This window comes from Nyctibius grandis, chromosome 2 (assembly GCF_013368605.1).
Source record: "Nyctibius grandis isolate bNycGra1 chromosome 2, bNycGra1.pri, whole genome shotgun sequence".
NCBI classification, from domain to species: domain Eukaryota; kingdom Metazoa; phylum Chordata; class Aves; order Nyctibiiformes; family Nyctibiidae; genus Nyctibius; species Nyctibius grandis.
Window position 1 is genome coordinate 5,563,165 of NC_090659.1, and position 17,113 is coordinate 5,580,277.

At 50.6% G+C, this 17,113-nt stretch overlaps 1 protein-coding gene across 3 annotated transcripts; it reads right to left on the minus strand.

Annotated features, from left to right (window-relative positions):
- Window positions 1-1,204: 1,204 nt before the first annotated feature.
- ADPRH (ADP-ribosylarginine hydrolase) lies at window positions 1,205-10,997 on the minus strand. 3 transcript variants are annotated; one of them, XM_068425235.1, is made up of 4 exons: window positions 10,889-10,997; window positions 9,964-10,310; window positions 2,445-2,805; window positions 1,205-1,727 (listed from the first exon to the last, which is right to left on the minus strand). In XM_068425235.1, the coding sequence occupies exons 1-4, from the start codon at window positions 10,960-10,962 to the stop codon at window positions 1,340-1,342; spliced, it is 1,170 nt and encodes a 389-aa protein (XP_068281336.1). In that variant the 5' UTR covers window positions 10,963-10,997; the 3' UTR covers window positions 1,205-1,339. The 3 variants fall into 3 exon arrangements, with proteins under 3 accessions (XP_068281336.1, XP_068281337.1, XP_068281338.1); XM_068425236.1 differs by lacking the exon at window positions 10,889-10,997 and adding an exon at window positions 10,709-10,787; XM_068425237.1 differs by lacking the exon at window positions 10,889-10,997 and adding an exon at window positions 10,398-10,676.
- Between the last annotated feature and the right edge of the window lie 6,116 nt (window positions 10,998-17,113).

The window sequence follows — 17,113 nt, forward strand, 5'->3', positions numbered from 1 at the left end:
TCAGGCCCATTTATTGAATTATTGAATTCATTGAATTTATTGAATTTATTGAATTATTTATTCTCCGTTTCCAAAATTACTCTGAAAATAGTAAGTACTTTCCTGTGTCATAGTCTGGATTTCAAGAGAAAATGTATTTTTTTTATAGAATTATCCATAGGGAAACGTTAAGCAAATAACCTTTAGTAACCTTGATGTAAACAGAATAATATCGTTCACTACAGAAGTTGCTTAAGTTGATGTAAAATACAACCTTTTTACTTCTCATTAACCACTCTGACCTTGAGTAAGGGTTTGGTCAGTAGCCTTGAACTCTGCCATTAACTGAATTAGGGAAGTAGCGTGATACATTCTTACCTGTATAGCAAAAGTGTGTGAAATTGTGAAAAGTGTCAGGTTATTAGACATTGGAATGGGCTGCCCAGGGAGGTGGTGGAGTCACCATCTCTGGAGGTCTTTAAGAAAAGCCTGGACATGGCACTTAGTGCCATGGTCTAGTTGACATGGTGGTGTCAGGGCAACAGTTGGACTCGATGATCCCTGAGGTCTCTTCCAACCTGGTTGATTCTGTGATTCTGTTGGGGTTCATTTTTTCCCCCACATTCATTTAAAATAGAAAAATATCCTCGGCTAAAATAATTGAATGAGGAAACTCTCTTGTCCCCGGGCACAACTAGCTGTTTGCTCCCCCACCCCTGGTGGGTCGTCTTGGGCTGAACCTGCTATAATCTCTGTGCTAAGGAACAGATGTTTTGGCTTTACACATGGCTCAGTGCTAGACAGCACGTGGTGTCCCCGGCACTCCCCATCACCAGTACAGGGTGGTGAGCGTGGGCTAGCCATCATGGGTTTGCCGGGAGGCTCCTGCGGCCAGGCATGCGTCCCTGACCCCGCTGGCATGCTTGCATGGGCAGGACCCCCAATTTGGGGCAGCTTGTGTGGGTCGTGCTGCCTGTCCTGCTGCTGGAGCATTGCTAGCAATGCTGCAGCGGGTGCTCCTGCTCCCCTTGAGGACCAGACGCCGTGCAGCCCCCATGCTGACAGGGAGGGGTGTCTCAGGGCTCAGCTGCTTGAGGGACAGACACACTGTTGCGTACTCCCATGAAACCCGTTGTAACTGCTTTCCCTCACCCACAAGCCCCAAGCTGCCAGTTCCCAAACGGCCGCCCCGCCGAAGCCAACACACACAACCACAAAAAGCAGGTTTGGCTCTGCCTTACGCTCGTGTGCTTTAATCCAGCGAGTCTGCAAACCCAATTTGCAAAACCTTGAGTGAGCGAGGGGTGGCAGGTGGGGTCAGCATGCCCCAGGGGGGCCCTGCCGCCCCCCCCCGCCCTCCCTAGGCAATGCGGTACAAGTCCTTGGCCACCCGCTCCAGGCGATCCCTGTACTCCAGGTGGGCGTAGAGGGAGGCGCTGACCCCTCGGAAGCCGTGCAGGGCCCCCCACCAGCAGGCTGCGATGGCGGCGGTGGAGTCGCTGTCGCCTCCGTGGAAGAAGGCCCGGTGAGCCAGCTCTGCCCAGGAGTCCCCCGCGCCCAGCAGCGCGTCATAAGCGATCATGGGGGCGTCGTGCCCGCTGCTGCCCCCCCAGCCGTTGTAGCTGAGGGAGGTGTAGAAGGTGTCTCTCTCTTCCACGCCGTACTGGGGGGGGAAGGTGGGCGGCGAAACCCCGTCGGATATGCCTCTCTCTGCCAGGTATTTTTCCCATTGCTCTTCAAAGTAATGCCTGCAAAAGAGGGGTGGGATGGAGGGGCTGTAAGAGACATCCCACAGCAGCAGCACATAGCCAAGCTCGCCACCTGCTGAAGACGTGCCACGTCAAGAGCCCAGAGCGATGGCTCGCAGAATGGTAGGTGTCCCCTGTCTCAAACTAGGGCCATGATTTACAGTAAGAGGCACAAGGACGTGTTTCAGTGAGTTAGATTCCCCCTCCCTCCAGCCACATGGGAGAAGGCAGCCCAGCACCTGCTGCTGTCGCGCTGCACGGGATTCAAAGGCTCAGGGCGAGAACTGAGTCACCCTCCCGAGCTCAGAGTGCCTCTGCCCCTGTCGGGGTGTGCCCCTGCACACACAGCCACGCTGAATCTGCAGCCACATTTGGTTATAACTTTCAAACTGAGCTCAGCCCTGAGCCTGGTGGTGTTCCCCAGCCTTGCTTCCCATCTTTCATCAGATCACGGTTTGAGATGACAAGTCTAGCTGCCTCATACTGGATCCAAAAAATGTCACAACTACATGACCCAAACACAATCTTTTTCTTTTTTCCCTTTAGATAAGTTAGAGGCATTTTTCCCTTGAGGGACTTCAGAGACTTTCTGAATCGATTCGATCCCACGGCAGGCATGTGCTGCTCTAGGAGTGTACCATAATGGGATTACTGAAGCTTAAGTATGAACAGAGCTCACCCTCTTCGTAGGAGAGGTTTATTTCAATTTTAGCTCACCATTGCCCCATGTTCTCCTCCACAAAGCAGCCAGCGTCCCGCACGTAGGCTTTCGCCCGCGGCAGCACCTCCAGCAGCCCCTTCCCCCAGGCCAGGGGGGACACGCCGTTCACCGCGAAAGCCGTGAAGAGGGCTGAAGCCAGGGACCCCAGGTAGCCGGTGGGATGGTGGTGGGTCATTCGGCCGCTCTCGATGCTGACTTGCACCAGGGTGTCCAGCTCAGTGGGGCGGTGGAAACGCAGCCCGATGCACATGGAGCGCATGGCGGCCCCGCAGCCTCCCCCCTGGGGGCTGAACGGGATCCTCCAGCCGTCTGGCCGCCCCGCATCCAGCTTCAGGGCATTTTCCATACATGTGGCACCTGGACAGGAGCAGCAGAGCCCGAGAGAGAAAGAAAGGAAAGAAAAGAAAGAAACAGAAACACGCATCAGTAGGTGAGAGGGTCACATCGCTGGGGAACGGAGGGAGGACAGGCAGGGTAGCAAGGAAGGAAGCATTACTCTCTGTAAGGGATTCGGGCTTCCCTGTAAAAACATCAGTTGTCTGCTCACATACGCTGCTTTTCTTAAACTGCTGGTGCATCCTGCGTATTCCCAAGCAGAGCTGGTAATTCCTGTTTGTGAAAACAATTTAAAAGTCTACGGGAGTAAAAAACATTCCACTGCTGATTTATGGAATTTACATTGTTCATGTTTACATTTTATGTTATTTAATAACTTAGCTATAAAACATATACTATAAATATTAGGTGTATTATGTACACATATATCTAGATACTTGATAGACATATATAAATATAAAGGAGCGAGTCCAGAGGAGGGCGACCAAGCTGGTGAAGGGTCTGGAGGGTCTGACCTACGAGGAACGGCTGAGGGAGCTGGGGTTGTTTAGCCTGGAGAAGAGGAGGCTCAGAGGTGACCTTAGTGCAGTCTACAACTACCTGAAGGGAGGTTGTAGTGAAGTGGGAGTCGGCCTCTTCTCCCGGGCAACTAGCGATAGGACAAGAGGACACAGCCTCAAGCTTCGCCAGGGGAGGTTCAGGTTGGACATTAGGAAGAATTTCTTTTCAGAAAGGGTCATTAGACATTGGAATGGGCTGCCCAGGGAGGTGGTGGAGTCACCATCTCTGGAGGTGTTTAAGAAAAGCCTGGACATGGCACTTAGTGCCATGGTCTAGTTGACATGGTGGTGTCAGGGCAATGGTTGGACTCGATGATCCCAGAGGGCTCTTCCAGCCTGGTTGATTCTGTGATTCTGTATCCCTCACCATAACATGGGCTGCATAACTGGCTTTACTGTACTTCTCTTCAGTAAGATGAAGAACAACTGTTCTAGGTCAGACCAAAGGTTTGTCCAGCCCACTAACAGATAACTATGGAAATGCTACAAAAAATGAGGCAAGCAAAATGTTTCCCCAAGAAGACCCACCTGGCTTCCAGCAAAACAGAGGAGCACAGCCTGCCTGAGGCAGAAGATGGATCCAAAATGCTGTGTTCAATAACCCCCAGTGGACCTAGCCACCAGGAACTGGTCTCCTTAGCTTGAACCCATGCATGCCTTCAGACTCCTTTAACACCGCATGGTAACCAGAGCCATTTTGTTGTGCAAAGCTTTTCCTTTTGTTTTAAACTGCTATTTGACAACTTCCTTAACTTCCCCTCTAACTCGTACATTAGAAGATCTAACGACTTCCATGCTCCACGCTATTCAAGACTGTATATGCTTTGTCCCTCTTCTTCAGTTTTCTCCTGCTCCGAGCTGATGCCCTAGTCCAGTTTTGCCTCTCTCCTGGTGGGAAGCCACACTGTAACTCCTCCTTGCCCACCTCCATCTCTTTCACTGTTCTGCTATTTACTTTTTAAAGAAATGACTCTGCTTCTTCCAGTGCTGCTGCTTCAGAAACTCACTTGTTAGTCCAGCACATTCATAGGATAAAGCCATCTGCACAAACATATCCAAATTTCAGAGCCCAGCCAGCTTCCCCGGCCAAGACTGTGAAATAAGTTTTGAGAGCTAAGCCCAAATGCTCCTGTGCAAGGAAGAGAAAACAGGTTTGAAACATTAAATTATCTTGGATTCTCATCTACCTTGCCTTTTTCTCCTAGTCTTCTCTTCTGGCCATATCTTAAATACTTCTTTTCCAGCAGAAAGGGAAATCAAGAGCAGGTTTCAAGCAGCTTCATTTAAGTCGTAATGTGTTGGACAATGGCAAAAGTGGACTCAAAAGACGAGTCTTCTCCTAACCACAGCGTACCTAGTCCTCTCTCAGACACACAGGGTAACGGCAGCAGTTGACATGCTCATGCACCCAAAATTAGACTGTTGCTCCTGTACTTGCTGCCTAACTGGGACAGATGCTCTGTTACTTTGAAAGTCAAACCTAGTGCAGAGTAGCAAGGAAGAAGCCTGGTCTAGAAACTTCACATACGTCTACAACTGAACTACCTTTGGTGCCATTCGATCACCATGATCTGGGAGCTTGCTAATCCCAGCTAGGTACTGCACTAAGTGCTCTGCAGAGCTGGTCACTTCTGCACTTTCACGTGTACGTTTGGCAGTAGGATTTGGTATATGGCAGTCTCTCTTTTACCTGCACATGGCATTTACAGCACCCTCGTAACCGAAATACCTCCCCATCCAAGCACAGCTTTAAGACTGGCTTCTGGACATGTGCTAAAAATAAATAACGGTTGGCTGCTGTCAGGAATAAAGTCACGTGGATCCTTTTATAGTTCTGGTCTAAGTGTCTTCAGCGTATTTCTTTTACGACAGTGTTGTTACATTAGAGAGTTATTAGATGAGCACAGGATACAGCCGTCCATGCAGTGTGAACGGGTGGACCAGCTCCCTGAGAAGGGTTGTCTCAAACTGAGAAGGCAGCTCGGTCCTGTGGCTGTTGGGCAATTTGCCCTGCAAGCCTGTCAACTGAAATCAACTTTGAGGAAGGAAATGGCCTAAGTCTCCCCCACAGGAAAAAACGGCTTGCTGATCAGCACAGCCCTCAGTGTCAGGCCACTTCAGCTCTTGTGAATTCCCCGTAGTGTGACCCAGGCACAAACCAGACCTGCTATTCCACCAGCCGTATCCATGCCAGGCTGTGTCAGCACACCAGCCTCTCACGTGACGCCACTGTCACACCCTTCCCAGTAGACAAGAGCTGCTGGTTTTGTGGTGCCACACAGCCAACCAACCCCTGCATCAGTCCACATGTTCCTCACACATCCTTCTTCCTGGTGATTTACAGAGTGAAAGTTGCTGGGCCGTGTTTCTCTGCTGGAAGAATCACAGAATCAACCAGGTTGGAAGAGACCTCTGGGATCATCGAGTCCAACCGTTGCCCTGACACCACCCTGTCAACTAGACCATGGCACTAAGTGCCATGTCCAGTCTTTTCTTAAACACCTCCAGAGATGGTGACTCCACCACCTCCCTGGGCAGCCCCTTCCAATGGCTAATAACCCTTTCTGAAAATAAATTCTTCCTAATGTCCAACCTGAACCTCCCCTGGCAAAGCTTGAGGCTGTGTCCTCTTGTCCTAGCGCTAACTGCCCGGGAGAAGGGGCCGACTCCCACTTCACTACAACCTCCCTTCAGGTAGTTGGAGACTGCAATAAGGTCACCTCGGAGCCTCCTCTTCTCCAGGCTAAACAACCCCAGCTCCCTCAGCCGTTCCTCATAGGTCAGACCCTCCAGACCCTTCACCAGCTTGGTCGCCCTCCTCTGGACTCGTTCCAACACCTCAAGATCTTTCTTGAAGTGCGGGGCCCAGAACTGGACACAGGATTCAAGGTGCGGCCTCACCAGTGTTGCAGTAGGCAGAGCATTTGGTGTGGGTAGCACCAGGCTCTGCTGGGACTGATCACCACCAGCCTCTAACTGAACTGCCCGGGAGTTTGTTTTTGTATTGCCTCAAAGTGGGAACGTGCTCAGGCCTCTAAATCGGCTTTTCATGTAGTTTATTAATTCAGTGCTGGCTGCTATGTAACAAAATCGTTAAGAGGGATATCAGTATAATTTCCAACTTGATGATGATTAACAGAAAATTGAGGCATTTTTTTCAAAAATCTAACCATACTAAGCACTGCACTTATGACCTGTAATAGGACATTAAGAAGAACCTGTCAAACAAAGCCACGTTTTTAAAGAGCTGTGCCGACTACCCTGTACCTACGTTCCTGGTAAAACAGACCTTCTGCCAGGAAGACAAGGGGAAGGGAAGAGAGCAAAGGGACTAGGTAGCTTACAAGCAAAATCTGCATAACAAAAGCGAAATGAACTCTGTAATCTTGCTGGAACTGTGAGAAAGATGTTTCTTCAGGACATGTTTGGGCAGGTTGAGAGCAGGCAACTGAGTCCTTGATAAAAAGTGAGATTGTTCTTGCGTTAACTGTAGTCAAAAGAAAATGAGGAAGATAAGAAGGCTTAAACTGTAAGGAGAGAGTGGTTATTTTGCAATAACAATTTACTTGCAGCTTTAAACCTGTGCATATTACTTTAAGAGATAACTACTGATAACCTGCAAATGAAAAAAAATACGTGTAAAACAAACCAGCATACAACAGCTGAGAGTCTTGTGCTTTATGAAGTATTACAAGTATTATCCTCATGCTTTTAAACAGTTAAAATATTAAAATATTGGAAAGCCGATTTAGGAAGACTAAGCTTAAATCAGGTTGTCAGGTCTTTTTTTAAAAACAGGTTTAAAAAAAAACCTGCTGCAGGAGTTTTTGAATCGGGAAATTCTGTTTTGGAAATCCACCAAGTCCTGGTTAGGAATCCTTTGTACTAAAAATACAAAACTAAAAGTAACCTGAGGAGGGTTCTGGCTTAAGGAAAGAAGAAATACAAGCAAAAAGCAGTGTGTGAAGGAAGACAACCTGAAAAGTTTCAAGTACAACTGGATGCTATTTCTGGAATAGGTTTCGATTCCACTTATTTAGACTCTTCACAAGCACAGACTGTAACAGCTGTTTGGGATTGATCGATACACATAAAGAAGGTGAGTTAAAACAACCACAGAATGGTAAATAATTCCACGGGGAGAGGAGCTGGACCAAAAGACAGAGTTTTGAAGCAGGTTTCCTGGAGAGCTGTGGAGGCAGATGTAATTGTACCATGAAAAAAGAAATATGGCCATGCTTGCGTCACTTCATTCATTGGCTTTGTTATCTGCGAAGAACAATGAATTTGGGGCTGTGGCACATCACAGAGAGCAATAATGGATGTAGGGATTAACTCAGCATTGAATTAAGACAGTGAGTACTCTGCTGGGGCTGCATACTCAAGGGACCCTGCTGTCGCTGTCCGGTGACTAATAACGTTGTGGGAATCCCTTTGTTACTGTGGGTTTTGGTTTTCAGGTCTGGACTCCCTTGCGTGGGAGAGCAATGTGACTTTCCCCCACTGTTCTAGGGGCATCTCTTCTCTGTTGCGTGAAGGTTGCAGCAGCAACTTTCCATTCTCAGCCTTAAGGGCTGCAATTCCCTGCTGAGTACTTACTTTGGCCAGAAGAGCATCACCTTGGGTTATGTTCTCAGTTAAAATCCATTTACTTTGATCTGCCAAAAGAAGTTATTGACATGCAACTGCTCTTATTAGGATTTATCAATATGGCATGGAGACTTCAGACTGCAGACAGCTTTTCAGGGTATGGATTAGGTAGTACATCAGTGGGCATTAAACCGTTACGTGTCAGGATACAAGCTCTCAGAGCCGAGCACCTTTCCTGTGGCTGCAGCAGGAGCACTCCAGAACACTGTTGCAAGAACATTCCCAACAGACTTTCATTTTTTCCCACATTACTTTTCCCACTTCCCCAAAAATTTTACAAGCTTAAGTGTCCATGGACCCACTAAAGAAGTTGCATTCCTTTGTTTAGCTGGACAACCTGACCTTTCCTTGTCACTCTGATTAGTGCCCATAGCAAATTTACTTTAAAATCCTTCACTTCCAAATGGGAACTGCTTTTGGGCACATTGCAGCTCAGATACTCACAGAAGGGCTGCAGCAGGTGTGCTATTATCCTTAGCTATTAATTACTAGCATTTAAATTTTAGGTTCTTCTCCTTTTATCTCAGTTTTTAGTCACCAAGCTTAGATATCAGAGGCAAAAATAGCTTCCAGGTGCTGTCTCACTGCCAGCTGTGGTTAGTCCACCTTGGCAGACCCCACCAGCTGGGGGAACTACAAGATGCTCCTTTGCCAAAACAACAGTGAGTCTCAGAAATTTAACCTGCCAATGCCTGCTATCCTGGCAAGCATCGTTACCCCTTCCTAAATATTTTATTAATTAGGCTACTCCAACAACTGAGAGTGTGTTAAAGAATACTGATAGTTCAGTTCTTTACACAAGGGTAGGAAGGCACTGTGGAAAGGTAAGCAGAATAAATTCCTGCTCGAGTTTCCAACCTGGTTTACCTTCGCCATGCTACGCTCAGTGACCCTAAGAGAGCAACGCAGGATTTGGCCTTTCCCACGTTTCATGTCAAGCCAGAACATTCTTGATATATTCTGGCCACTCCAAATAGGCATGTCTAGGCAACTTCTGTTCGATGTATAAACTTTGCATCAGATTGCTGAATTTGAGTGTTTCCTGGATACTTCACGCTGCCTGCACTGGTCAAATTAGAGGCCCAGCCTCAGTAGCTCCAATTTAATTCAAGCATCCAGAAGAGGCTGGGCCATGAGCGCCGAGAGAGATGGGGTCCTCGGGGAAGAGCTGGGTCAGCAGGCCTGGGTGAACCAGGAACTACAGGAACACGTTGCATAGGGTTTGGCTACTGCAGCCTGTCATGGCACCCTTCCTCAACACTGCCACACACTGCCAGTCCCTGCTGCCTGTGACCCAAACTTGGCACCATTGTGTCTATGCAGAGAAAAGAGAGATGATGGAAGGACAGGGTTGAGAAACGATGCTTGCAGCCTGACTGTCCTGGCATGGCAAGTAGACATGGAGCTAGACAAAAGGAGACTTGGTGTTTAATGAACTTAGTTATTCCAAGCAAGGATCTCTATGCCTTTAAATATATTATATGTGTAATTTACTGCATTTATTACAAGAAGTTCTGTATTAGTTCTCTGCTTTAACACAGCATCTCAGGGTTCGAGGTCCCTTCCAATCCCTAACATTCTGTGATTCTGTGATTATACACAGCTGAATTTGCATTTTTCATCCGTTGAGTGTAGGAAAAGACACATCCCCAGCGCAAAACCCAGCATCCTTCCCCTGAGTTCAAGGCCAGGCCTCAAACCGTAAGAATGTTTTGTAAATGTGGGCAAAACAGTATCTTTTTCGTATAGTTCAGAGATGCCCAAACCACTTCAGCTTGCCTTATTCTGTTCACTTTCGTTCATCCTGAAACAGGTACTCAGTGGAAAACTTTTGCCTTTACGTGAAATACAGTTAATGGTATAAACAGCCAAAAGCAGAGCCAGGGCCAGCCTCAGCTCTGAGCTGCAGGGAAGCGAGACGCATTAGCAAGAGGACAGCCCTGCGCAGACAGCATTATGGAGGGGTTACCTGGAGCTCTGCCCTCCATGTCGTTCATGCACTCCTTGTAGTTCTTTGCAATCAGGGAATAGAGATGGGCTAAACTTGTTTTTTTCCCGGCAGCTACCAGGGCTTCGGCCGTGGCCAAGTGCATCACTGTATCATCGCTGACTTTCCAACCTTGGATGCTGAAGTTGCCAAGTCCCCCCATCTCTGCCAGCTCCTTGTGGATGGCTGGGCCGCTCTGCAGGAACTCCCAGTGCCCGTTGTAATAGCCCAGCGTGTCACCAACTGCGCTCAGCACCATCGACGCCACGTAGTTTTCCATCGCCTTAGGACACAATTTTTGCCCCAGGATTGCTTCAATGCAGAAGACACTATAAAAAAAAAGAGAGGGAGAGTGAAATTAATTCTTCCCCAGTTCAGTACGAGCCTCTACTGCTAAGCTCCAGCAGGCTGGATACCTGGCCTAGCACCTGCGTCTCCGTCAGAGGATATATTCCTTCAAAGCATGTGCTTCCCTGTGGACCTCTGGCCACGTGCACCCACCAGTAAGTGGTGGTAAGCCTTGGGCCAGGGGCAGCCGGCCCTCCCGGGGCGGTGGCAGCAGCCCAGAATGACCCTGCGTGCCACAGCCAGGCCAAAGACCGACAGGCAAGGGCAGGGCTGCACAGACGTGTGCGGGTTACGCGACCGTACCCACGTTCGCCACCCTTCGGGGTGCAGCCCGCAGCACGGGCAAGGAGGTGGGCTCAGCTCCCAGCCGCCTCCGTACCCTGCGGACAGCGTGAGGCCGAGCTCCGCCGCCTCAGCAGGGCCTGGCAGAGCCGGCAATCGCCCCACGGCGAGGCCCCTTCGCCTGGGAACAGCGGAAGCGGGGAAGGACGGCGGGGCCGAGCCGGGGATCCGCGCCGCCCCGTGAGGCGGCCCCTCTTCGGCCCCAGCGGGTACTTACGCAGCCAGCCCTGCGAGCAGCGGCTGCTGGGGCCTGCCCCGCCTCGGGAGCGGCAGGCGGCTCCGCGGGGACATCGGCCGCGGCCTCCTGAGGCGCCTCCGCCCGGCCCTCCCCCTCCGCGGCCTCCGGGGCGGTGCGACCGGCTCAGCGGCCCCTCCTCGCCAGCCGCCGCCGGCGGAGCCCCTCCGGCCTCCCTCGGCGGGCCCCAGCTCTCCGCCGCGCCCCGGCCCGCCGCCTCCTTGTCACGCCACGCCGTGCCCAGGGCGGGCGGGGGGTTTGTGCCCCCGGGAGCTCGGGAAGGAGCTCGGTGTTCTCGTTCATTGTGGGGGTTGTCTCTTTCTGGGCGCCTTCAGGAGCGCAACAGTCAACTCGGAAATGAAGCTGCCACATGGAAACGAAGTCACACATGGAAACGAAATATTGTATTAAAACAAAAAGCAAAAACGAAAAGCGCTTTCACCATTTCCCCGGCTTTTTCTACTGAAACTGTTCACTGGTTTCATGAGCCCCCTCCTCCTGGCTGAGTCCCAGCCGGGGGCAGCTGCCTCCTGTGTGGGGGCACGGCCGGTCTGTGGGCCCTGCTCAGGGTCTGCGCTGCGGGGAGACCTTGCCCGGGGGGGTTCCCCATCCTTTTTCAGCCTTGGTTTCTCTTTCCCCACCCTTTTTCAGTGTTCATTCACTGCAGCCTGAGCAGAGCCTCCAGCCTTTGCCGGGAGTCTTTGCCTATGCACCTGTCCACCCCTCGGTGTTCCGGGGCAGTGTCCTCCCTGCAGCCCCCAGCACAGCCCAGCTCAGCCCCCGGGTGACCTCAGCCCCCTCCAAACCAGGGCTGCTCTTTGCTATGTCCAGTGGTGCTGCTTTACATTGTGTGTTGAGGCGCTTGATGATGCCATTGCCTTGCTTTATCCTTTATTTTTAATGATGGTGGCTGAGGGCATCTAGTGAACAGGCGAGTAAGGGACAGCAGCAGGAAGCAGGAGCAAGAAATGGGATTGAGCACGGCTCAGACTGCATTTGGTGGAGGCCAGACCTTTTTACCAACCAGCAGTCACTTGACGTGCTGCACACCAGGTCTCCAGAGCCCCGGTTCACCCCAGAAGGTACCAGCGCCTCTTAGATGAAGGGAAAAAAAGAATCCCCCCCTCACCTATGAGAGAAAGCAGTGGTAGTTTTTGAGCTGCAGCCCTGGGGGATTTCAGGGCAATCATGAATGTAGCGCTGGGTTAGAGCAGAGTCCCTGGGGAATTTGGGGGTAAGTGCGAGCGGGGGGGCTGGAGCGGGGCCCTGGGGGATTTCAGGTAGCTGAGAGCGCAGGGCTGCACGGGAGCACCCACCCCGGCGGCTGCAGCGGTTCGGTATGCAGCGCCCATTCCCATCTCTGCTACTCCTCTGCACCCTGCTGCGAACGTGGAGTTTGAGAAGCATCTGGTAGAGAAAATAGTAACAGAAAAGGAAGTGGGAAGAGCAGCTGCCGGTGTCTCGGCATTGCCAGCGGTGCCTGCTGACCTTTTCTGATTCTGTGCTTCGTTTTGTTTTATACAGAACGGCTCTGAATTTACTCAGGTTGGCGCAGCGCTTAAAAGCAAAGCGGGGTTTTTCTTTCCTAAGGTTTGGGCCTGCAAGAGGGAAAACCTCTCCCGCTTTTGGCTGGCTATCTGTGAGGAAGGGCTTCTGCTGCAGCCCGAGGGGCAGAGGAGCGGAGGGGAAAGTTGCAGGGTTCCCCACAGGGACAGGAAAATGGGAGAACGCCCCTGCATCAGCACAAAATGCCTGCGGCACTGAGATCTTTGGGTCTTGTTTCCTGGTTCCTGAGCTCTTTCAGCTTCCTAAAAACCAAAATCAAGATGTGCAATGCAGTTAAGTGACGTCTGAGATATGTCATAGAAAAACGTCGAGAGCTCCTCGCTGACAGACAGCGGATGATGAGCCAGCAGCAGGAACCAGCTGCAGGAGCCTGCAAACTTGGGGTGGGGAGAGCAGCAGTCTCCAGGCTCGAATGCATGCATTGATCCCAAAGGGATCTCCCTGTGCAAGTGCCTTGGGAAAGCGCTCTCCGCCCGGGAGCACCTCCAGCTCCGAGATGGTGCAAGGCAGTGTTGCCCTGACTCACCCCACATGGGATCATGCGTGGACATGCCTGGACATGGGATCATGCGTGGGCATATTTGGGGAGGTGTGCACAACTGGTCCCACTTGGCAAGGATGGCCTTCTGGTGCTGAGCCACTCAAAGAGTTAAAGACTCACCCTGTTGCACCTTTCTGGGGTTTTTGTTGTATTTTTTTTTTTAATGAAAATTTAGGCTGCGGTGGACCAATGGCCAGGATGTGCCTTCAGGAAAGTACCAACTCGGAGCAGCTTGCTGACATGCCCCTGACATGTGTTGGACACTGTGGTTAGCACTCGCTTAGGTTCAGAATTTTCCTTCGTATTCATGTGGAAAAAAAGGGTAATTCTTTCTGACTAAAAAAAAAGTGCCTTTCTAGATGAGTCCAGGGTTGAGGGCTCCTATTCGGAGGGGCTGTGAAGGGTAGCATTGCAGCACTGGAACTATGTACTGGTTTAGATCCTGTGGGACATTTCCTCAGAACTACATGAGACCTTCAGGCCAAGAGCTGGAAGAAGGTGAACATTAAAAATGCACGGTGCACCCTCTTATACACCACAGTGCCTGTGTTCTAGATCCTACAGCTGTCCCTGAAACGGGACTGCAAGGGAACATCTGGAATTCTCATTTTCCACCTCTCCTATTTATCTTCTCTCTGCCTCTCAAGTTCAAAGGTGACTTTCCAAGGGATCTTCTGGAGCCCTCAAGCATGTTCATTTTGGACCAATGCCGACCTCTTAACAGTCTCTCATTCTTTTAATAGAGCCTTTTTCTCTGTAATGACAGCAGGCGTTTTTTTGAGTGGGGAATATTTCTGGGCTTACCCTAATTCTCAGTCCCCAGGTGCATGTCTTGGCTTTGTCACTGGCCAGTAAATAATAATATGCTGTAACATCTGAAACAGGGGCAGCAAATGCCACGTGAGGTCTGCTTGGGACCTGGCCGGCTCGCTGCAGGGAGCCCAGGCAGCGATTGCTGGCGAGGCAGCAGTGCATGACCCCACATGCACGTGCGAGGGAAACGCTCGCTGCTGCAGGGTGCTCTGGGCTGCTGTGCCTGCTCTGCCTGGATGTTTGCAGCAGGGGATGGGCACCCAGCGGCAGCAGGTGCTTCTGGCTCTGTGCTTCCTTCGCCCTAGGCACGGCAGGGTGCTTTCTGCCTCCGTTTCTAGAGCTAATCCTACTGGGGTGGTGACCCTCACTTGTTGCCTGTGGTAATGAAAAAGAAGGTGAGAGCCTTGGCTGCAAACACAGCCTTTGCCTGGGGGGAAGCCAGCTGCAAAGATGCTTTTGCCTGGACATGGGATCATGCGTGGGCATATTTGGGGAATAGTGAGAGACATTTTGAAGGGCTTGGCTGAAGCAAGTTTTGGAGATGGCAGTAGAGGAGGTGCCTCTGGGTGACCAACTTGGTTTCAGGGAATACTGGGCTTCATCCTCTTAATCGAGAAACCAGACTTCACTGCAGAAATATCTGCCTCTTTCTGTCCAGTCTTGCGTCCTTCCACAAACCGTCCAAGAGATGGTCTGGCTTGCTGCCCGGGGCAAAAATGAAACAATGGAAAATTAGTGTGATCTGTACATTGTGGTACCTGCCACTCTCCTCAGGATGCTTCCAAAAGCCCTCTTTAACATATACAAAAAGACCCCACCGAGTCTCACTGTCTCAAATAACTGCAATCCTGCAGGGTAGAAGATAAGCAGGATAATTGCTTTACCACAGAGAGAGGCACTACAGTGCCGACTTGGGACAATCAGCAAGGTCAGTGACACAGGGAACATCTCCTGGGTGAGCTGAGGGCTGTGATCACTTCTCCCACATCCACGTCTAGCAAAAGGAACTGCAAACTCAGCTTTCCTGCCCCTGCATTAGGTTTATAGTTGGCTTGTTGGTAAATGGGAGCGTGTAGGGACAGAGACCTCCCCAGCAGGCTGCGAGTCCTGCTTTTGAGCCTGGGGACGTCAGTGCAGCAATCCCAGCTGGCTCCTGTGGACCTGGGGTTTGGCTCGAGCAGTGGATCTGAGGCTCCAGGGCTGGCAGGCCGTTCGTTGCTCCTTGATGTAAATCAAGTGACATTTTCATTTTCGGCTGTGTGCCAGTGCTGGCACTGTGCTCCCCACCTGCAGGGTGAAGGCATCTGCGGGCCTGCGTTGCTGTCCCTTCTGCTGCTTGCTTTCCGTGAGCTGCTGGCAGTTGTGTCCGTGTCCTTTCTGAGCATATCAGGATGAGGGGACTGGGGGAGCCCATCAGAGGGGTGTCGTGCCTGCGAGCAGAGGGGCCCATCAAGTCTGCCTTGCAACTACTCTCAACTCACCTTAAACCCCTGGCAAGCTAAATTTGGAGGTTCTTGGCACTTGCCAATGAAGATAAGCCCTAGCAGGATGTGGTGGATTAAACATGGGCAGCTGCTTGGTGATGAGAGGAGAGGAGGTTTCATCATGCTATAGGTTCTGAAACAGTGATGCTCTTCCTGAGTTGCAGAAGCAGCAACGTTTAAAGCGTTAAACGTGCTTTCCACTTTGAGAGCAGGTTTCTCCTTTCTGTGTAAAAAGACACAGTCTGGGGAACATAGTTGTGGGATGCACTGTAGAAAAGATGTGTCAAGTGCAAGGAATATGAAGAACAGCCACAGGAGAGGGAGTTCAGCCTTCTGGGACAGAAAGCACAGCACGTCTCGCAGTCCCAGCCATAGCTCTGCTGAGGCTCCTGGGGTTGCAACAGCAGCAGTTGTGTGCTTCCACACTACGGCAGAGGCAAGTTAACTAAAACCTACTGCTCCTCCTCTTTCCCTCGAGCTTTCCCTCCTCCCAGCTGCATGCATCCATCTCCTTTGGCCCTCCATCCTGCCAAAACAGTTAGGTGAAGGTGAGAGAGAAGGGTGGGAAAGGAACAAGGCTGGGGAGTAGGGTCTTCTCTTTCTTCTGCCAGCAAGTTACAAGTGTGTTCAAGCTGTCTAATGAAATCACAGGTTGTGTACAGGCATGAGAGCTAAACTTGAGTGAGGAAGAGGTGGAGGAACTATCTGAGATCTGGGGAAGCAGACAGATGGGAATGGTGCTCAGAAATTCCCGTTAGCTTATCAGGGAGTGCTTATAGCACCAGGACCTGCCAGGCCGAAGGATGACTTTCCTCAGCTTGAATGACTTAAACTGAGACTAGGCAAAATCCTAGGTATGATAGGTTAGGAAAAGCCCTGTGTGGCTTTGAGTTATTTGATTGGGTGGTTATTTTCCACTGCAGGGATTTCTCTGGTGCTGGGTTGTGACCCGAGCCTTCTCTCCTGCCTTTCTCTTCGGGCTATTTGTTCACCAGCTCCCTCTAAAACACTGCTGTTCCTGGGAATGACTCCTACTTTTGGCCTTATACCAGAAGAACTAAGGGGCATGAGAATTAGTGGGAACGGGCTTAGGGACAGCAAAATATGACATTTGAAAGGTTACTTCTGCATTTGATTCTTCATGAATTGGATTTCAGAGAATTGGGAAGTGCTGGTGTGTGACACAAGAGGAACATACGAACAAGACCACTGTATGCTCTGTTTTCTCCATTGGTCTGACAAAAATATCTGCCTGCTTCCTTTCTGTACTTACGCACTTTGTGTGATGAAATTCAATGATGACATTGCCTTGATGCATGGAGAAGTCCTCCTGGAAGGAGGAGTGTGGAGGAGTTGCAAGGACATCAACTGCCGGCCTCTGCTTTGCCCTCCCCCTATGCACGTACCCAAACTCTCAGGGGAATGAAGCCTTTGGAGGAGACCACCAAAGACACCTCTGTGCTGTGGTTAGCCCTCTGGTGTGTTCCTGCGATGGCCCTGGTCTGGCAGAAAGGACGGGCAAGCTCTTGACAGCAATTGCTAGGCAAAGGAAGCTGCTAACTGTGAAACCTCTTGCTCTTAAAACTGAGATAGCATTTGAGATCTGGGAGGAGATCAGTGTAAGAGCATCTGGTTTGGGGAAAAAAACAAACCTATTTGATTGGTGATATATGTCAGACCATGTGTTGTAAGAAGTCAGTTGAAAGTTAAGAAAATCACAACTCCAGGAGACAGAGGGAGACATGGGAATAAGGATGCTGCCCCTACTGTAGGTCCAGTATTGCTGTGGTCCATACGCCTCCA

Coding starts and splice junctions, on each gene's coding strand:
- ADPRH (XM_068425235.1), bottom strand. CDS start 10,962: ATGTCCCCGCGGAGCCGCCTGCCGCTCCCGAGGCGGGGCAGGCCCCAG. Junction 10,311..10,888: donor CTGCTCGCAGGGCTGGCTGC/GTAAGTACCCGC, acceptor TTTTTTTTATAG/TGTCTTCTGCATTGAAGCAA. Junction 2,806..9,963: donor CATGGAGGGCAGAGCTCCAG/GTAACCCCTCCA, acceptor GCTCCTGTCCAG/GTGCCACATGTATGGAAAAT.